General features: G+C 42.1%; 1 protein-coding gene across 6 annotated transcripts in view; it reads left to right on the top strand.

Annotated features, from left to right (window-relative positions):
• Positions 1–236: 236 nt before the first annotated feature.
• PDE1C (phosphodiesterase 1C) overlaps positions 237–18,580 on the top strand; it is a 334,235-nt gene continuing 315,891 nt past the window's right edge. For 2 of the 6 annotated variants that reach the window (XM_041728174.1, XM_041728173.1), the window contains exon 1: positions 240–567. In XM_041728174.1, coding sequence (XP_041584108.1) covers positions 467–567 — 101 coding nt within the window. In that variant the 5' untranslated portion in view covers positions 240–466. Of the gene's footprint in view, positions 568–18,580 lie in introns of all 6 variants that reach the window. The other 4 variants (XM_041728170.1, XM_041728172.1, XM_041728175.1 and 1 more) reach the window with 4 other exon arrangements.

The following is an 18,580-nucleotide window of genomic DNA, read 5'->3' as shown; positions in this document are numbered from 1 at the left end:
CTTGCCCCCCCCACCCCTTCTCACCCCCCGCCCCCCGCCGGGCCCGGCTCCCCCAGGGCGCTTCCCCCCTCCCCTTCTCATCCCCCCCTCCGCCCCACTCGGTCTCCCTTTCTCCCCCAAATCCTTCAGCTGCTACACAGATCGCTTCCGTGGCTTTGTTAAAAAAAAAAAAAAAAAAAAAAAATTCCGGATAGGTCCGAGGTGCTTTCTCCTCGAGCGGAGCGCAGTCCCCCTGGCTGGCCACTGGCTCGGGACCACGGCGGGTTCCCGCGGCGCCCCCCGGAGGCACCTGGGCCCGGTGGCCCGCGCCGCCCGCCCGCAGGGAGCGCGGGGTTGGGGGGCGCAGAAGGCGGAGCGCGCAGGGGCCAGGCTCCAGGGCGCCCCCACCCCAAGCCGGGCCGGGAGGCGGGGAGGGGAGGGGCAGCCCCAACTCCCTCAGCCTCACTCCCAGCGCTAACCTGCAGCTATGGAGTCGCCGACCAAGGAGATTGAAGAATTTGAGAGCAACTCTCTGAAATACCTGCAACCCGAACAGATCGAGAAAATCTGGCTTCGGCTCCGAGGGCTGTAAGTAAATCTAGTATTTACTTCTCTTTGCAATCGGTGTTTTACTCCCCAGCCACAGCCGTGACCGCTCACCTCCTTCCTGCATGCAGGGCCCTTTAAATACAGCCCCAGAAGTTCCACAACTGCTTCTCCCTTAATTACAGTCACTGCTACCTTTTTCCCCCCTAACTGAGACTTGTTTTCCTGAGTGCTTTAGAACGCCTTGCTGTTTCCAAAGCATACTTTCTTTGGGGGAAGAGGAAATGTCCTTAGATATCAGTTGTAGTAGTAGCTCAGTGCCCATGGAGATGTTTCTGGTCCTTTTTTGCCCAGGGAGAAAAGTCTGGGGACTCAGGCCACAGACTATTGATCAAAGAAAGATATTCTCTGCAAACATGCTTGCAAACGTCTCTGCAGGTGCTCTAAGAACTTACCAACAGTTCAAATTCAACATTCATTCTGGCTGCTGTGTTTTCCTCTCCCTTACCCCAGCCTAGTTCAACTTCTGATATTTTCTTAGGATTCTTTCTGTCCAGACATAATTACTGGAAGGAAGGGCTATTGTTGGAGAAAGTGGGGGTCAGAACCAATATTGGAATTTCCTAGCAATATTGGAATAGTGAATTAGCATATTTGCTTTCAGTATAGTGGCCAGAATTCTACTTGGACTGATGGACAGAGATCTCTGAATTTCATTCACTTCATTGGGTTCTGTCTGCTTTTGCGTGCTGAGGAGAGGTGAAAATACATGGTGTTTGGTGAAAAGATTTCATAAACAATAAACAGCTGGTCACCCCAGTCAGGAAGCTATAGTGATAGCTGTACATTTACAACTTGCTCCTCAGCTGCCCAGGCGTATCCCAAAGACACCTTTCATAACTACCAGATACTCATTTTATTAGACATTTGGCATCGAATATCTAGTGCAGTAAAAAAAAAAAAAAAAAAAGAAAAAAAACCCCACCACCAACAACAGTTTTTCTCTAAGTATATTCTCTAGACGTTCTGTTCCTTATGGACAGTGATAGGAATACTGGCTCCTTGGCAGTTTGTTTTGTTGTAGTTGTGTTTGAAAGCAGGAGAGCGCATGTGCACACAGGCACACGCACACACCCCAATACAAAATAAAAAGGCCACTGATAGAAGTTAGCTTCATCTTAGAGGAGACCGTATCCCGACTAGACTAGGATATTCAAAGTTCCTAAGGGGAAGCGATAGGTAGTCTATGTTTCTTTAAGGGATCCCCATTTAAAGTGCAATTTATAAAAGCCCTTCATCAATAATCCAAGTGAGTTTCATTGCCATTGATCTAAATGGGAAACCATGCCAAATAATATGATTTTTGAGTTGTCTGGCTGCTGTAGACAGAGGCGGTAAACTTATTTGGAGATCTTGTCTTTTTGGTTGGCAGGCTCTCCTGCCAGTTGAGATGCATGCTGGGCAGCACCTCTTTCAGAGCCGTGTTTATAGTAAACTCCTGTCATATGTAATGAACATTACATCTGATCATATTGCACACAGAAAAGTTGTTGTGTCTGCAAAGTCTGGGTCTGAGGTATGCAATGTCAAAGTGCTGCCAGGCCGGTCCCCCTGCCATCTCGGCCGGAGGGGCTCATCTGCACACACTCAGGAACTGCTTCTCTCTGACTGCTTTACAATTACAGCTGACTCCATGGAGCTACTCAGGCAAAGAGGAGTGTTTGGGTAAATCAGCCAGGCTGAGAATGTGTGTGAAAAAGCATTTAGTGCTTATAACACACTGTCTTGTAGCTTTCTGCTTCCTATCTCTTAGGATTCTCTCCCCAAGGTGTTGGGGTGTGATACAACCACACTTTGGGTTCTCCAGTCTCTCGCATCTACTCAGCATCCGGTGCCTTTGAACGTAAAAGGTGTGGGTTGATTCTTCTCCAAGCTTGTGTTTTTGAATTCCTCTCTTTACCCTTCCTACTGAAATGCCCTGCCTGACAGCAATCCTAGGAGATCTGTTGCTCCACTTTCTATTTTGAAAAGGACATGTTACTATCGTTATTATGACATATTTTTCTTTTTTTTTTTACTACTGTTAATGGTTCTTACTGCCTTTTAAAAAACCCAAAACAGTAGTGCTATGATAAGTTGCTAAAGACTCTGGAAACCAAAGGCATGCTTATTTATACCACTTGGAATAGCACTCTTGCAGTTCATAAAATAGAAACCCTTAGGAGGTGGAAGGGTATGTTTCTGTTTGTCCACACAACAGACTCAGTCTCTTGCAGTCAGTAAGAGAAAGGAAGCAGCTCTTTCAGCATTTTAGAAAGACTCAGTAGTCACAATTGGATTTTCATATCAATTTATAACCATGTGACCCCTTTATAGACAGGGCCTTATAGGCAACCACAGATAGTCAAGAATTCAGTTCTGCTTGATTGAGAGCCATCTAAGTCCAGGACTTGATCATCTCATACCCGGACTGTTTAATGGCATCAGTCTTCTTGTCAGTATCATCTCTATTCAATCTACTATTGAATTTTTCATCTCCTCTATCAGGATGTAAGTTGCTTGAGGACACTTTGTGTGTCTTACTTACTGCTGTACCCGCAGTGCATAGAGCAGGGTCTGGCACATAGTAGGTGTTCAATCAAAATGCGATGAAGGAAACATCAAGAACCAAATATGAGCTTTTTAATCATCAGAGTGGAGATAAATACAAATTTGGGTCAGTGTAGGCCACATGCCCTACCAACACACTATTCCATGAAGTAGATGGGAGGCACGTTTTCATCATTACCCAGGTTGGGCACAGAAATCTAAACTGAAGTAGGAACAGGATAAGATGTGGGAAAGCCACAACCCAAGGCTGAATCCCATTCTTTGGTTTACCTAGGTTCTCTTTTTCCCTCCCCATATATCCTCTCCCCTTTTGTGCACTGGCCAGGAGTTGTCTTTACCAGCAGTAAGAGGATTGTTGCCACTGTTATTATCTGCCAAGAACCTATAGCATAGCAGAATATAGGGGAGGATCCTCTGTGTGTTACAATCTCCACTCATACCCCTTCCATGCTTTGTTTTTTCTCTTGCACATCTCACTACCTAAATGCCATGTATTCTATTATTATGTTTATTGTCTGTCTCCTCCAACTACAATATAAACTTCATCGAGGACATAGTTTTTTGGTCTGTTTTGATCACTGATGTATCCCTACCACCTACAGTACCATCTGGTATATAGTAAATTATCAATACATATTTGAAACCTAGAGCTCATTCACATATTTCTCTGGGAAAAAAATTGGGAAGAACTCTTAATCTAGCCTTGTAACAACATCAAGATGCTAATAGCACATCGACTATCAGAAATGTGAATTTTAAACGCTGTCTGCCCCAATTGCAATTGCAAAACCCTGCAAGCATTGGTGTTTACTATAATGATGACTCTCATCTCCCTTGAGTGAAGTGCTGCACACCCCTGCACAGAGGCTGACTGTGATTCAAGGGTTGTGGTGTTCCTCAGCCTCCCTCTGCAGCCCTGCGACCCTCTCATACCCATGTTCATGTTCCTCTAAGCTGGGAGGAAACAAATACTGCACACCTGAGCTCTTTAATGAACTCTATCCAAGGGCATGCTATCTGCTTACATTTCTATGAGGAGCCTCTCTTTTTTTCTGTCGTACCCATTTCTGTTTCTGTAGACCTGGGTTATCTCCCAGTGCTGTTGTCATCTCTCTTTCTTCTGTAGAGTGAGTAAGATTTGTAAGAGCCCCTCCCAATGGCTGTTTTGTCAGGGAATCTTCCAATAAGGGAAAATATGACAAGCGTGGCATTTTGTTCCTCTGGTGATGGGTGGGAGGCAGGCGGGGAACTTCATAGGTTTGGGTCTTGACTTGTACCTTGGGTCCCAACCAAGAGTTTTCGTATTGCCAGCCTGTTCTATGATGATAAAAAGTGTTTCTGTAGCTTTTTTTCTTTTAATTTGAGACCAAGCGAGCAGGTTTCACTTACTCCTTGGCATTTATTGTCACAATTATAATTAGGCCGTCATTTTTATTTATTTGTTTATTTTTAAAGATTTTATTTATTGACTCATGAGAGACACACAGAGAGGCAGAGACACAGGCAGAGGTAGAAGCAGGCTCACCGCAGGGAGCCTGATGTGGGACTCGATCCCAGGATTCCGGAATCATGATTTGAGCCAAAGGCAGATGCTCAACCTCTGTGTCACATAGGTGCCCCAGTAATTATGCCATCATATATTTATTTTGCTCAACTATGAGATAGTCAGCATAATAAATTTCATGCTTATATAACACTCTATTTGAAGATGATTTTTCTTTTGCATTATCTAAAACAATATTATGATGTAAAAGGAGGTAAATGGCTGTCAAGGTAGCAGACTGGGACTATTTTGTTCCTGTCTGTTCAGTGAGCTTTCCTACTCCCCATTATGGTAATAGACCCTGCCTTCCTCCCTACCCTCTATCCCTAGCTTAGGGATGAGCTCAAGGTCCAGGACTAGCCAATCTTAAATTTTCACCTTTGTGGCAACAGTGGCAGGTCTCTGGTATGGCCCAGAAACCAAGCAGGAGTGGTAGTGTCCTTCATGGAGCTTGGTCTCTTGGCCCTTGGAAAATGCTGCTTTCCTTTCTGGGTTTCCCTGATTGCTGCCACTGGCTCTACTTCCAGACTTCATGAAGAAGACTTTTCTGTGAGAGGAGAGAGTAGACCCAACACCTAGAGAAAAGCAGAGGGGAGACCATGCAGTGGAAATCCCTGGTCTGCTTTCAGAGGCCCAGTTCCTGCACTTGTGTCTCTGATTCTGTGCTCTGCCAGCTACAGGACCAGTCGGGCTGTTTTTGCTTAGGTTGCTTTGAGTCTGGTTTCTCTCAGTCTTCACTAACACCCCATCGAAGCACGGAGAACTTAATTGACTCTTCCAAAGATGTGGGGGTAAAACCATAGGCAAAGAAGCGTGGGTCTTTGGTTTCATATTTCTTATTTAATTAAGCCCTCTTATGCTGTATTTTCTCTGTACTCATCAGACATTTTTAACAGTGCCATCAATGTTCAGGCAACATTAGTTTACTCAATTAACATTTACTGAGTGTCCATTATATGCCAGGCACTTTGATAAGCTCTGGGTGTGCAAGGGTAGATAAGATACCTGCCCTTCCGCACTTGGCAAGCTAGCAGGAGAGATTGAAAGGAAAAGCCGGAAGTGTTGACTATAGTTACAGAGGGATGCACAGGGAGCTCCTCCACCTGGGATGGCCAGAGATGGTGTTGCAGACTAGCAGTGAGCTACAGATTTATTATAGCAGAGTCCTCAAAATCACAAGGAAGAAACTTGCACAGATTCTTTTTACTCATATCAGCCTTCTGCAAAGATGCAAAAAAGTCTTTTGCAAAGATTCAAGGAAACAAGGAGTCTTCTAGTCAACCCAGAATAAATCATCCCAGAATTCTGAGCTGATTTTATGGAAAATTAGGAAAGTGCTTCTACTTACTAAGGATGTAGCCTGAGTCCCAGTGCTCTTCTCTATGCTCATCTCTCATTGGTAATTGACAAAAGGAGAGGGTGTGGTTGGGTCCATTTGCTGTTATCTAATGTTGAGCTATTGGACAGAAATCTCTCAGGTCACCTCAAAAGCAGTTGGCTCCCAGTTTGTTCTCTGGTCCATCAGGGACCTCATAGGGTTACCTTCCCTTAAAAATCAATTCCCAAGAACCTTACTTTCCTTGAAAGGTAGCTGTGACTTATCGAGTACAATATTGAGGGATAGATAAAAGCTAATGAATGGAGGTAACAGAGTGTACAAAGGTACAGAGGCATGGGAGACTTGGCACATCAAGGAGATAGTGTTGGAAAGAAAGGCATGGGCCAAGTATGATACATGGAATTTTTTAAAATTTGCTTTTTGTTTTATTCAAAACTATACGTATTTATAGTTTAAGGAGGTAAGTATTAGAATACATTTTACTATATTACACATACACGAAAATGTCCCATTCTCCATTCATCTTCCAGAGAATTGTTTTTATTTTGCTACATGTAATTTTAAGAAATTTACATTTTTATCTCTTACATTATAAGGAATTGTTAAAAGACTAAGCTGCAGAGTAAAAATTGAGACTTGAATTTTAGGATGGGCTATTCTGGAAGAAATGTGGAGGACAGACTGGTGATGGAATTTGAGGCCTGGAGACTGAAGAAGATTCGTGAATTTAGGGTAGTGCACTTAGTTTTGGAGTAGAGAGAGAGAAAGGAGCAGTTGTCTTCCACGTTTGTTTTGGCTTGGATGTCTTAGTGAGTTTGATGCCATTTGCCTTGTTAGGGGCCATGGAGAGAAGAGCAGGCTTGTATAAAGCAGGATGATAAACTTGGGTTTAGACATGTTGAAATGGAGCAGCCTCTGGAAAATCCATGTAGCTTTTAGTGATGGCAGTGTGGAACTATGGAGAGACCTTTGGCCTGGAGCAGTGGGTCTCAGAGTCATGGTTCCGAGGTAAAGCCTTGCAAACAGATGACTTAGGGAAGAGGAGCTTCACCTGAATCTCACTAATAAATCTCACTAATAAAGCAATGCCAAAAGAATAATCTAAAAAATTATTTATTTCCTCCAGATTACATATTTTAGTGTATTAATCAGTTCTTCCATTCTCTCATTTAATTGGAAATGTCAAGTGGCTCAGCATATTTTTGTTGGACTCCAATTATATACCAGATACTAGGAGCTTCAGAAGAGATATAGAAATATCAGGAGGAAAGCCTTGCTCTCAGGAAATTATGCTAGTTAAGGAGATAATTCTTTATACATGTTAAAAGTTAAAAAATAACAATAAAAGTATACACAATAATTAATTGCTAAATAATTAATTGCTAAATAGGGTTCAGAGAAGGAAGATATTTGTGTCTGAGGAATTGTTTTTGTCTTTATTTTCCTTTTTTTTTTAGAGTTTTTTTTTTAAAAGATATTATTTACTTATTTGAGAGAAAGAGAGACAGAGATAGTGAGAGAGAGCACGAGTGAAGAGAAGAGGGAGAAGCAGGCTCCCCACTGAACAAGAGGCCCACGCAGGGCTTGATCCCAGGACTCTGGGATCATGACCTGAGCAGAAGGCAGACACTTAACTGACTGAGCCACTCAAGTGCCTGTCTTTCTTTTCCTAATAAAAATCAAGTAAGTCTCACCTGACTACTTTCTTATTGGGTATTAAAGGGAAGAAAGGTGAATAGAAAAAAGGATAAATAGGTTCTTATATGTGGAATAAAATTTCCTTTACTTGAATACTAATGCAGTATCTTAATACACGATTGCTTGCTTAACATAATTGGGTTGTGCGACTTATTAGCTAATTACAACTTAATATTAATCAGTTAAGTATTTATTATTTTGACCAAGTTTTACAGCCTCTGTTGGCTGGGAAGCAGCCCTAAGCAGAGAGATTTCTGCATTTCTATCTCGATTTTCTGTCTAATTTTTCTTTGGCTCATGAAAGACTGCTTGGTTCCAGTTTTCCTATATAGGGGGAAAGTGCTCAATGACCTAACTCATGGATTTTCAATAAAAAAATAAGAAAAATAATTGTTGAACATGGGGCCCATAAAGTAGTCTGTGATGGCTTTGAGAAAGGCCATCACAGTTTCTCATAGGTAGTAAAAAATGAATTCTACAACAAATGAAATACTCTATTTCTGGAGAAAGTATACTGAGTCCATGTATAGCTTTGGTATTCTTCAGACTTATTGGAGTATATTCTTTTGACAGCTTTTATTAAAGAAAATAAACAAGGCTTCATGAGTGTAAGAAGGTTGGGAAATAATGAAAAGCTTAAGAGAATAATTCAATTGAGAAGACATAATTTATAATTATAGGTAATGAATTTTATTTATATATTTGGATGAATACACATACATCTATATGCGAGAGACCCATCCATCACTCATTCACTAAGCAAACATTTCCCTGGCACTTATCATGCACCAGGCACTAGAGAGTGGGTAGCAAGATAAAGGCTCCCTCCCTTATGGAACATTCAGTCTACTGGTAGAAGCAAATATTAAACATGTAATTCCACAAGTAATTATAGTGATGAGTGCCACAAAGAACTATAGGGTGCTGCAGAACCATATTATGGGAGGTCCAAATCTGGTCCAAGAGTCAGGAAAGGCTTCTCTCTAAAGAAGGGAGATTTAAGCTGAGCTATGAAGAACAAGTAGGTAGGTATTAGTTTAGTAAAGAGGTAAAGAAGAGTGTTCTCAGGTATTCAAAGCCTGGGAAAACGGCACGTGCAAAGAGCCAAATGAATGTGGAACCTCTGAAAAAAACCTGAAGGCCAAGTGGCTGTAGCCAAGACTGGAGACAGGAGGTTCAAGACACAGAGAGGGATCAGATCTTGCTTATTTTATTTTATCTTTTCTTTATCTAAGACAGCAGAAGAGATTTATTATACACTTTATTTTATATATACATGTGTATGTATATATATATGTTATACACATATTATTTATTATACACATGTTATATTCAGCCACAAATGAAAACAGAATTAGTCCCAGAAGTCACAGGTCCAGGGAAAGGACCAAAAGAGATTGTTTTGGTAGAGCAAAGTGGGTCTCTCAAAGGTGATCATTGTGATCAGATGGTGATGGATGCTCTAGATCCATTGAATAAAATTCTACAAAGTAGGCATGTGGTCCAACAATTGGTACTAGTTTCCCTGGCCTTTGGCTTTCCTTGTTTCTGCTCCTGTGACTTCCATGCATGCACAAGCTGGCAGTTTGCTTGGACCCCTGTCTCATCTTTCTTCAATGATGCTTTAGCCTACGCATTCACTTCTACTTGCCTCTTATGGTGTAGAGATTTCCAAGAAGATGGTGCTAAGGCCAAGAAGCTTCTTCTTTTAGACCAGGGTGTTTTAACAATGGGAAGCCATTGTAGGTCTGTAGGAATGCATTTGAGAGATTTTCAGGAGGTAGACTCAACAGGACTTGGACATGAAAAATGAGGAAGAGTGTGGAATCTAGGATAACTCCCAGATTTTTCGCTTCATTCCCAGATGCTCTTTACCTAGGTGAGGGCCATTGACAGGGAGCAAGATTACAGGTTTCATTGTGCATGGGAGCAGAATGAATGGAGATTAGAGATAAGGAGTTCAGTTTTGGACATATTGAATATGAGGGACCTATATGATGTCCTTGAGGAGATGAGGAGAAGGCATGAGCAGTTGGATAAATGGGTTGAGAGATGAAAGGAAAGTTCTGGATTGGAGGTATAATGGATAGCCTGACAAAGTAAGAAGAAAAAAATTATGTATATATGTATACATATAGACATACACATGTAGAGAGAACACAGTTTAGTGTGGTGCCCTAAATAGTCTGACAGAAGGTGCCAGAAGACTTAAGTTTATATGTTATTTTCTCATTGGCATTTTCTTGTCCAACATATGTGAAAGGCCAGCTAGCCATCAGTGTACCTAGCTTTGCTTGGAATCCTCATATTGGCCGCTTGATGCTACACCATAACATAGTTTTGGAGCAGAGACAGAAACCTGAAGGGTAGGCAGGATCATTCTCAGTATTCTAAAGGAAGAAAGAGATCATGACCCAAGAAACTAAATGGAATGAGGCCCCATTTTAGAACTTCTGGGAAAACAGCATGAGCCAGGCAGTGAGACTGAAAGCATGGGGCCCAGGCACTGCAGCAGGACCTGTTGAAGATTGGTCAGGTGGGGGCTCCCTGGAATCTGCAGGAGGCCTTCCTTTGTCTAGGCTTGCCCAGTGGTGCCCTGTGATGGGCATACCAGGTCTCGCTTGGGGCAGTGTGTAGGTCCTGCTGTTGCTCTCACTCTCCACACCACATCTGCCTTGTTCATGGCCCTTTCCCTGCTGGTTAAGGCCTTCCCCAAAGTTCCTCCCTCCCTTCCCTTTCCTTCTCTTCCAGAAGTCTATTGTAAGGACCCAATATTCAATATTGTGCTGAAGCATAGCTTTCCTTTCCCTTAAGGACACCAGAAGAGTGAAAACTTAAACAATCAACATAAGAATGCATTGAATATTTTGGCTGAATGTCACTATTAGATATCCAAAGAACATTAAGTTCTGTTTATCCAGATTCCAAACAACCAAAATGCTGAAATAACCAAGACTTTTCCTGCACTCTAGAGACACTGAGTAAATCCAGTAGTGAGAGATTAGTTTTTGGAAGCCACTTCCATGTGTGGTTTAGGAATAGTTCAAATTCAGGCTAATATCTGACCCCTTTTCCCTCTACTTCTCTGACTCTTGTCTGAGGATGTCTCTGATGGGTTTTATAATATCTTTAAATTGCCTCCCACAAAGTATTTTATATTTAGTATACTATCCCAGGTGGTCGCTATTTGGAAATCCAGTCTGCTAACTATGAGGAACCATAAACACTTTCATGAATAGACCCCCATTGTATTGCCTATTTGTGAAACAAAAGGATTAATTCTCATAAATGGAAGCCCCATAAATATTGTTTAGAATTGTCATTCTTTCTATAAAACTGTGGACTGAAATTAGTCATCATTAAAAAAAAATGAAGGAATTGTTCAAACCAGCCATTAGTGGGAGTCTTTGGATAGTTTCAGTAAAGGTAACTATCCGTAAGGAGAATTTGGTTTGAAGATTCAGCTGATTTCTGGAGACAGTAGAGCTCAAAATGGTCCCTGAGAGTGCATCTGCCGGTTAATCTTTTTTTCTTTTTTGTTCTGTAATTTGGATATTGGCCTCATTTTTACCACATTCAGATTGTTGAAATTTACAGAGTCTGTGTCTAGAGAAGAGTCTTACGTGGGTGATGTTACTGGGAGAGAAGGCTTTAGAGGAAATAGGAAGAACCTCTGCTCCCTGGGAGCAGGTGTATTGATTTAAAATTACCCTGCTTTCTGCCAGAAGGAGGTGTTGATAAGAGCTGGGAGGAAGGGCGTAAGAGAAGAGAGAGGGAAGGAATACTACTAGACTAGATGGGGGAAGGCTTAGAAAAATTAGACTGAAGTTAAACTTGGCAGAAGATAGAGTTTTTGTTCTGGCTAAATATACGTGGGGAAGAACGAAGTAGAGAGCTAGAGCAACGCTCTGGATAATTCAATTAAAAAATTCTACCCCTCCCCTAATTATAGGGATGTATCTGTGAAAAGTAAGATTTTTGTCTTAATCCTTTGGATTTATCCCCACTTGGGCAGTGTTGCAGATATTAAGAAATATTTTTGTTTTCAGCCTTTCTCCCTGATGTTTATCTAAATGGGAGCCAGGCTCCCAGGAAAGAGGTCACAAAAAGCTCTTCTATCCCTACCGCACGGTTTTGCTGTACTTCTGACACAGCAAGTGGTTGTAAATACATGAATAGAGGGATAAATAATTTATGCAGAGAAGTACTACCTGGACTTCTACAAGCAGAACATTTACTTTCTATTTTCTTTCGCTAAAAACCTTTTCCATATTTTGTTGTTGGTGCCAGGGATTAGCTCACTGCCTCGCTTTAAGCGAGAAGGAAAAATAATGCCTGGTCTGCTCAAAAAAGCCTTGCTTTCCAGAGGAAGATTTTGGCTTTCTTTGGGGAGGGGTTTCCATTTGGGTGCCTGTTGGACAGTAATTTGAGTGCTGGAATTTTTAACTCAGGCCCAGGAGAGAAGCAGGCATGAACAAGAGATTTGGATTTCTGGATTTCTGTGTCTGGCCAGCTGTCTGCAGGCAGACAAGGGGGCTGGGGAGGGAGACAAAGTAGAAACAGGGCTTTGGGGATGTGGGAGCCTGGGTCATGGTGTGCCCTGGCTGTGTGAATTGAGGTGGGCGGCATCCTGTGGGCTTGGTTAGTTTGTATTAAACCTTTGCAAAGATTTCTCCTCTTCTCAGTGCCCAGCCAGCTCTAGCCAGAAACATATTTGCTTCCAGGAATGAGTTAAACATTGTCTTATTTACAGCCCTGTTTCAGATTAGCATTCTCTCATCCTTTGGATTCACCATCTTTACCCCCAAACTTCACTTCATCATTTGAATTTGATCTCGTCACTTTGGGTTAGACATATCACAGTTTTGTGCTTTGGGGATTGCCGACTACGAATGTGATTTTCCTTTTCTAAGAAGGCTAAATGGGAGGGTGGGAGTCTGGGGGACACATTTTCCCCAGCTAAAAAAACAGGCAAAAAAAATTCTCTTAGAAGATTTAAACAAAAACAGTCCTTTCCTAATTCTTGGGTTATTCCAGGTGAAAGTGAGTTTATGTCATTTCGCTATTTTTTACTTTTTGTATTGCCTTGGATCTTTGGCCAAGCAGGAAAATAGAATCGTTGCCCACATGGATTTTCATTCTGTAGCTCATCAGTTAAGAAATATCTGAGCTACGAAGGGAAGAGAATCTCTCACTTACTCTAATATCTTTTCCCCCTCCCTAATACTCTGCCAGAAGGTGCCAGGAGACTGCCGTTTATACACATTTTCTTATTGGCATTTTCTTGTTCAAAATATGAGAAGCGCCATCATGCAGTCAATATATACATAGCTTTGCAGGCCTAGGTTTTAATGTATGTAACATGGAAATGAAATCACTGGTAGGAATAAGAGAATGTATACAAGGACCTTCCATTCTCAGCGACATAGAGTAGTTCATACAAGTGATTTAAGACGTGTTCAGAAGTTTCTAGAGATATCCCGTTCTGTTCAGTCTATACCCCATATGCCAATGAAAAACAAAACTAGAGGATCAGATGATCATTCAGGTCCTTACTCATTTCGTGGGTATTTGTGACATTCTATCTTAGTCTCCTGTCCCGAGAGGGAGCTACATGTGACCTGAACTCCTGAGAACATGTAGTTAACTCCATTCAGTTAACTCTGAGTCTTGCTGTGCACTTTGCTTTTCTGAGTCTTGCTGTGCACTTTGCTTTTCTGAGCCTGTCCCCCAATCTCTTCTTGGTTGAGGGAACTGAGGGCCAAGAACCAAGATTTCCAAAGCTGTCTGTGCATCGGCAGCAGTGGTGACCTTGGTAGGGGAGGATGGAGACGGGATGTGACGGGATCTGGACCAGAGTGAGTCATCATTGCCTGGAAGCGCCAGAGAACACCAAAGGCAGAGCTAGAGTCCTCACTGTGCATGTACAGTGGTTGCGTATTCAACTTCTAGTACCAGAAAACCTTCTTGTGCCCAATTGGGAGGTATCTTGCTGTCAACTTTGAAACTGAACACAAGTTTTTTTTTTTTTTTTTTAAGCCAGCTTGTTTGAATATTAAGCCTATTTATAAACCTCATTTTTGCAGCACCCATATGGCTCTTACTCAAAGATACTCACTTTAAAAAAAGGAAATACTGCCAGCCTCTTCATAATTTAACATCAGTGCTTAATCAACTCTCACTTATCCAGGCTATCAGGAATGATTCCCAAATCATCTGTTTGACTTTGGAGTATGTGAAACTTACATTTATTTGATTGTGGGCATGCCCAGTACTTCGGGAACCCGTAGCCATCCAAAAGCAAATAAAACCCTTCAGAAACATCCTCACTCCCACCTCATTGCTGTTTCTTACGGTTCCCTTGCTGTCTGTGCTCTGCTCTCAGGCAGGTCCAGGTTTATAGTGGACAGAATTACCCCTTTTATGCTTGCTTAGTTTCATCTTCTCTCTCCCTGGCTGGGGCCAGGAGAGGTAAGATGAAGTTCAGAGTCTAGAAGCCTCTGCAGATGACACAGCTGTGGAGAGCTTTGGAGAACTTTTAAAATATTGGGGTGGAGGTGGGGGTGGGGGTGAGTGCTCTTTGCTCTTTGATGATGCTCCCATCTCAGTCTTCACTTCTCCAAATGTGATCAGCTAGATATAAAAGGATTGAAGCCTTTGGCGGAGATTTTCCAACTGCTGACTTCCTGTTTTTTACAGTACATTTACACACACACACACACACACACACACACACACACAATCATTTGGTAGTTCTTGGGCAATCCATGGTTCCATAGAAACATTCCAGACTTAAACAGACATTGATTTTTAGTGAAGAGCAGGAGTCTTTTAATTTGCCTAAGAAGTAAGTGGATGTGGACTGATCAATTCTGCTTACGGTACATCCTGTCTCTGCACTGAGTTACAACTCCTGGAAGGTGCTTAGGGATTCTGGGAAGCAACTCACTGGGCTTCTGTTTTTAGGGAATTGTCATTGATTAAAAATAATCTTTTTTTTTTAAAAAAGACTTTATTTGTTTATTTGAGAGAGAGAAAGCAAGAGAGAGCACAAGCAGGGAGGAGAGGGAAAAGCAGGTTTCCTGTGAACAGGGACACCAACGTGGGACTCAATCCCAGAACCCTGAGGTCATGACCTGAGCCAAAGGCAGCGGCTCAACCGACTGAGCCACCCAGGTGCCCTGATAAAAGAATCTTTATCAAAAGATAACTTTAGCTATTTCTAAAGATTATTGTGGTGTCCAGTTCATAAGGACCCAATTACACTTTTTTTTCTCCTGCTTTCTCAACAATGGCCCTACTTAAACATTAGAAGGAAGTGTATCATTCTGCTAGGTTAACTGAGATCACAGAGAGAGTAGGTGGCAGGCTGTATAGCCTGCAGGGCCTCTTGGGCCTGGAGGGAAAGCTGGACAGCTTCAGCTCCACCTCCTCTTAGCAGGACTCTGATTAGCCCTGCTTTCTTTGTGGTTTAAGTGTTCTAAGATAAGAAGAATTTCAAGTATTTAAATTTTTTTTTTTTTTTTTTACTTTTAGAAAGCAATCTGCAGCCTTTTTTCTTTACTTCTTTAATTAATGAAAGGCTTTTTTTTTTTTCCCCCAAACAAAATTTGGAAATCTGAATTAAAATACCATTATTATTCATGCAGTACTGTTATTAATACGGTAGCTGACTCTCAAGCCCTTTTTGGGTACCCAGCACTGTGCTAAAAGGCTTTCCGTTGTCGTACATTTGATTGTCACGGCATCTTATGAAGTGAGTGTTATTGTTACTTTTACAGATAAGGAAACTGATGGTTGGGAACATGACGTCAGTTGCTTAAGGTCATGTAGCTTATTGGACGCAGTAAGTTGGAGGAGGCTCTGAGCTCAGACAAGGAATCTTAAGCATTATGCTGTAATGCTTCTCCAAAGAGTGCGGAGGGCTGAACCTGTTCTAGGGAACAGTTGGCAAAGGGCTGCCCAAGACCTTCATGGATGCAGTTTCCTCAGCCTTGGCCTTGTGCAGATGACCAGTCTTCTGCAGAGCGTGAAGCCATGCTGTCTCCATCTCTCATACTTCCAGCTTTGCCAGATCCCAAAGCATAACAGCTCCTGGTCATTCTCTTAATTTTTACATTGGCTTAGCCCAGCTATGTGAATCTTGAGATTTGTGATGTGTTGCTTCAGGTTTCAAAAAATGGTAAATATGAAGTAAGTTTGAAAAACCAAAACAGAACATTTAAAAACATTCCTTTAGTCTTTCAGGTTATGAATCAGGAATAAATTCTGTTGAAGTTCTTAAAAACAAAAGGCCAAAAATAAACTGGGTTCTTTTCCAGCTCATTTCCTGCATTTGGAAGGAAGGACACCATTTGTTTTATTGTTGTTGGTTTTGTTTGTTTTTAGGTCTAGTGTCTAAAGTTCCTCTTGGCATCCTTTGACTTTTTTGCATAATTCTCTCAATTTACATTGAAGGCTTCAGAGTTTGCTTCCTCTCTCAACCAGTTGAAGGTTCTGTATCCTTAGGCGAGTTACTTAACCTCTCTGAGCCTCACTTCTATCAACTGTGAAGTGAGGTAGACATCCCAGGGTCCGTAGGTATCAAAGTGAGTTAATTTGTGTGATAGGCATGAAACAGGATATGCTCCACAGCCCACTGTCATTGCATTCCTCCTGTGTGTAGAAAACTATGACTGTGGTAGGCGTCCTCACCGTTCATTGTAAATCATTGCTAAACAGAAGGAAAATGAGTAGAAAGACAGTATTTTTTGATCAGCTTCCGGAAAAATTCACTTATTCATTTTCCAGTAATATATCGAGCAGCTCCCATTTGCTAATCACTGTGTAGGAAAGAGAGAAACACCAGCAGGTAGCAGACAAGCCATCATTGCCATCAGTGTAACAGATTGTACCTGTCTGGAGTAACAAGTGCAGTGATGTAGGTGAGCTCATACCAAAGGGGTACTGTGCAGTTTGGGAGACTATGGAAGGTCTCCAGGAGGAAGTGATGTCTCAGCTGAGAGCTGGAGGATAAGTAGGGTTCCTTCAGTCCTCACTCATCTTGCCCAGTCCAAATGATCTGTGAGCTGGATCTTGAGTAGGATAATTTCCATAGAAGTAAATTTTCTCTTGTACTTTAAGTGTTCACGTTTCAACTCCAATTTAAGATGACCCTGTTTGGATTGGGTCTATCTTGATTCTGAAGCTATCTGTGTCTAAATGGGACAAAATGGGAAGAGAGAACTTAGGACTATGATGCCAAGCATGCATCTGTGAAGGTGGGGAGTGAGTGTCAAGAAGGTGGATAATATTAAAAATCAGATTTTTGGTCTCTCTTTGGGTCTGCCAAATGTACAGCCAATATTTTATAAGTGTGAGTGGCAGCTGCATATGATTCATTTATTTTGCCAACAGACATGTCTGCCACCCATGTGCCAGTTGATGTGGAAGCCCTTGGAGTAGATATACAGATCCATATAACAAGACCCCTGGCTTCAAGAAGCTCAAAATAAGGGGTAAAGGGTCCTAAAAATTTTTTAATGCCTACATGGCATGCATGTATGTGGCAAATTCAAAACACTGTGTTCCTCTGAGATCGGTCCTTCTATTTTACAGATGTGGGTACTAAAGCTTGATTTAGCATAAAGCATGCCTGAATTTGCACAGCTGGGGTGGGATTGGATTTTGAAGCCAGTCTGTCACATTCCAGAGCCCTCTTGTCTTTCCACATAATCAGAGATGAGACAAAACAATGCCAGTGGTGACCCCTTCTCCCAGATATCATCTTTTTAAAAAAAGTATAAATTGTGTCACTTAACTTTGGCCTAAGCATTTTCAGCTTTGTTGCTTGCTATCTTCTTCCATATCTGGCTGGGCTGGGCTGCGGGTGGGCTGGTTTGAGGTCACTAGACATGCTCTCCTTACCAGCTTACCTCATATTTACGTGTTTCTCCTTCTGAAATCCCAGCCATCAATCAAGACCACCTCTTTCACAAAGCTTTCTGAGCCTCCCCCCTTGTACCAATTGGTATCATAAAGTAACGCTTTAGGTACATGTCTTAACTTCCATTTTTAGAATTCAGATTCTTTCAGAGAGTGAATTTTAACAGTGCCATTATGTGGATTTACAATGTATGTTAAGTGCTTGTTACTAGTAGGTGCTGAAAATGGAAGCCTTCCCTATTTTTGTCCATCTTTGATTGTCTCAGTGCTCCCAGCAGTGGCTTTATATGGTTCTTGGCAAATTCTGGGAGAATTCTGTGGAAGCCAACAACAAAGATTGTCTTCTTCTGACCTTTGAAGGTAGATAGAATTAGTTGGACTTCTGGTTTGAAGCCAGGGGCATCCATCTGGCCTGCCTGCACCCCCCTTCTCTTTGGTCTTTGCATACTCTCAAAGGGTTATTTTTTGATCTCACCTTAAGAGACTCCTTAGTCCAGTATTTTTTTTTTTTTTGTTCTTGTTTGTTTGTTTTTAAGATTTTGTTTATTTGAGAGAGAGAGCAAGAGTGAGAGCATGAGCAGGGGTAAAGGGAGGAGGTGGGGGAAGGGAGTAGGGGGAAGGGGCAGAGAAAGACAGAAAAGCAGACTCCCTGCTGAGCAAGGAGCCTGAAGCAGGGCTTGAACCCAGGCTCAGGATCTTGACCTGAGCTGAAAGCAGATGCTTAACCAACTGAGCTACCCAGGCACCCCTTTAGCCCAGTTTAGAAGATAGTAGTCCTAACAAAGGTCAAGGGCACAGGCCACACCTATAACTCACTGTACTCCATGCCTGTAGTGAAACCTCTGCCCTTGGCTACTGCCTGAAGAAGGATCTGTTATTGCTGATGGGGTCCAGGCACAGCTTTTAGAGGGGGTGCAAGGCACCATTTTAGGCCCTAGGTT

Source organism: Vulpes lagopus, chromosome 13, assembly GCF_018345385.1.
Source record: "Vulpes lagopus strain Blue_001 chromosome 13, ASM1834538v1, whole genome shotgun sequence".
NCBI classification, from domain to species: Eukaryota; Metazoa; Chordata; class Mammalia; order Carnivora; family Canidae; genus Vulpes; species Vulpes lagopus.
Note: the sequence above shows the minus strand (reverse complement) of the source record. Positions and strands in the feature narration are given on the sequence as shown.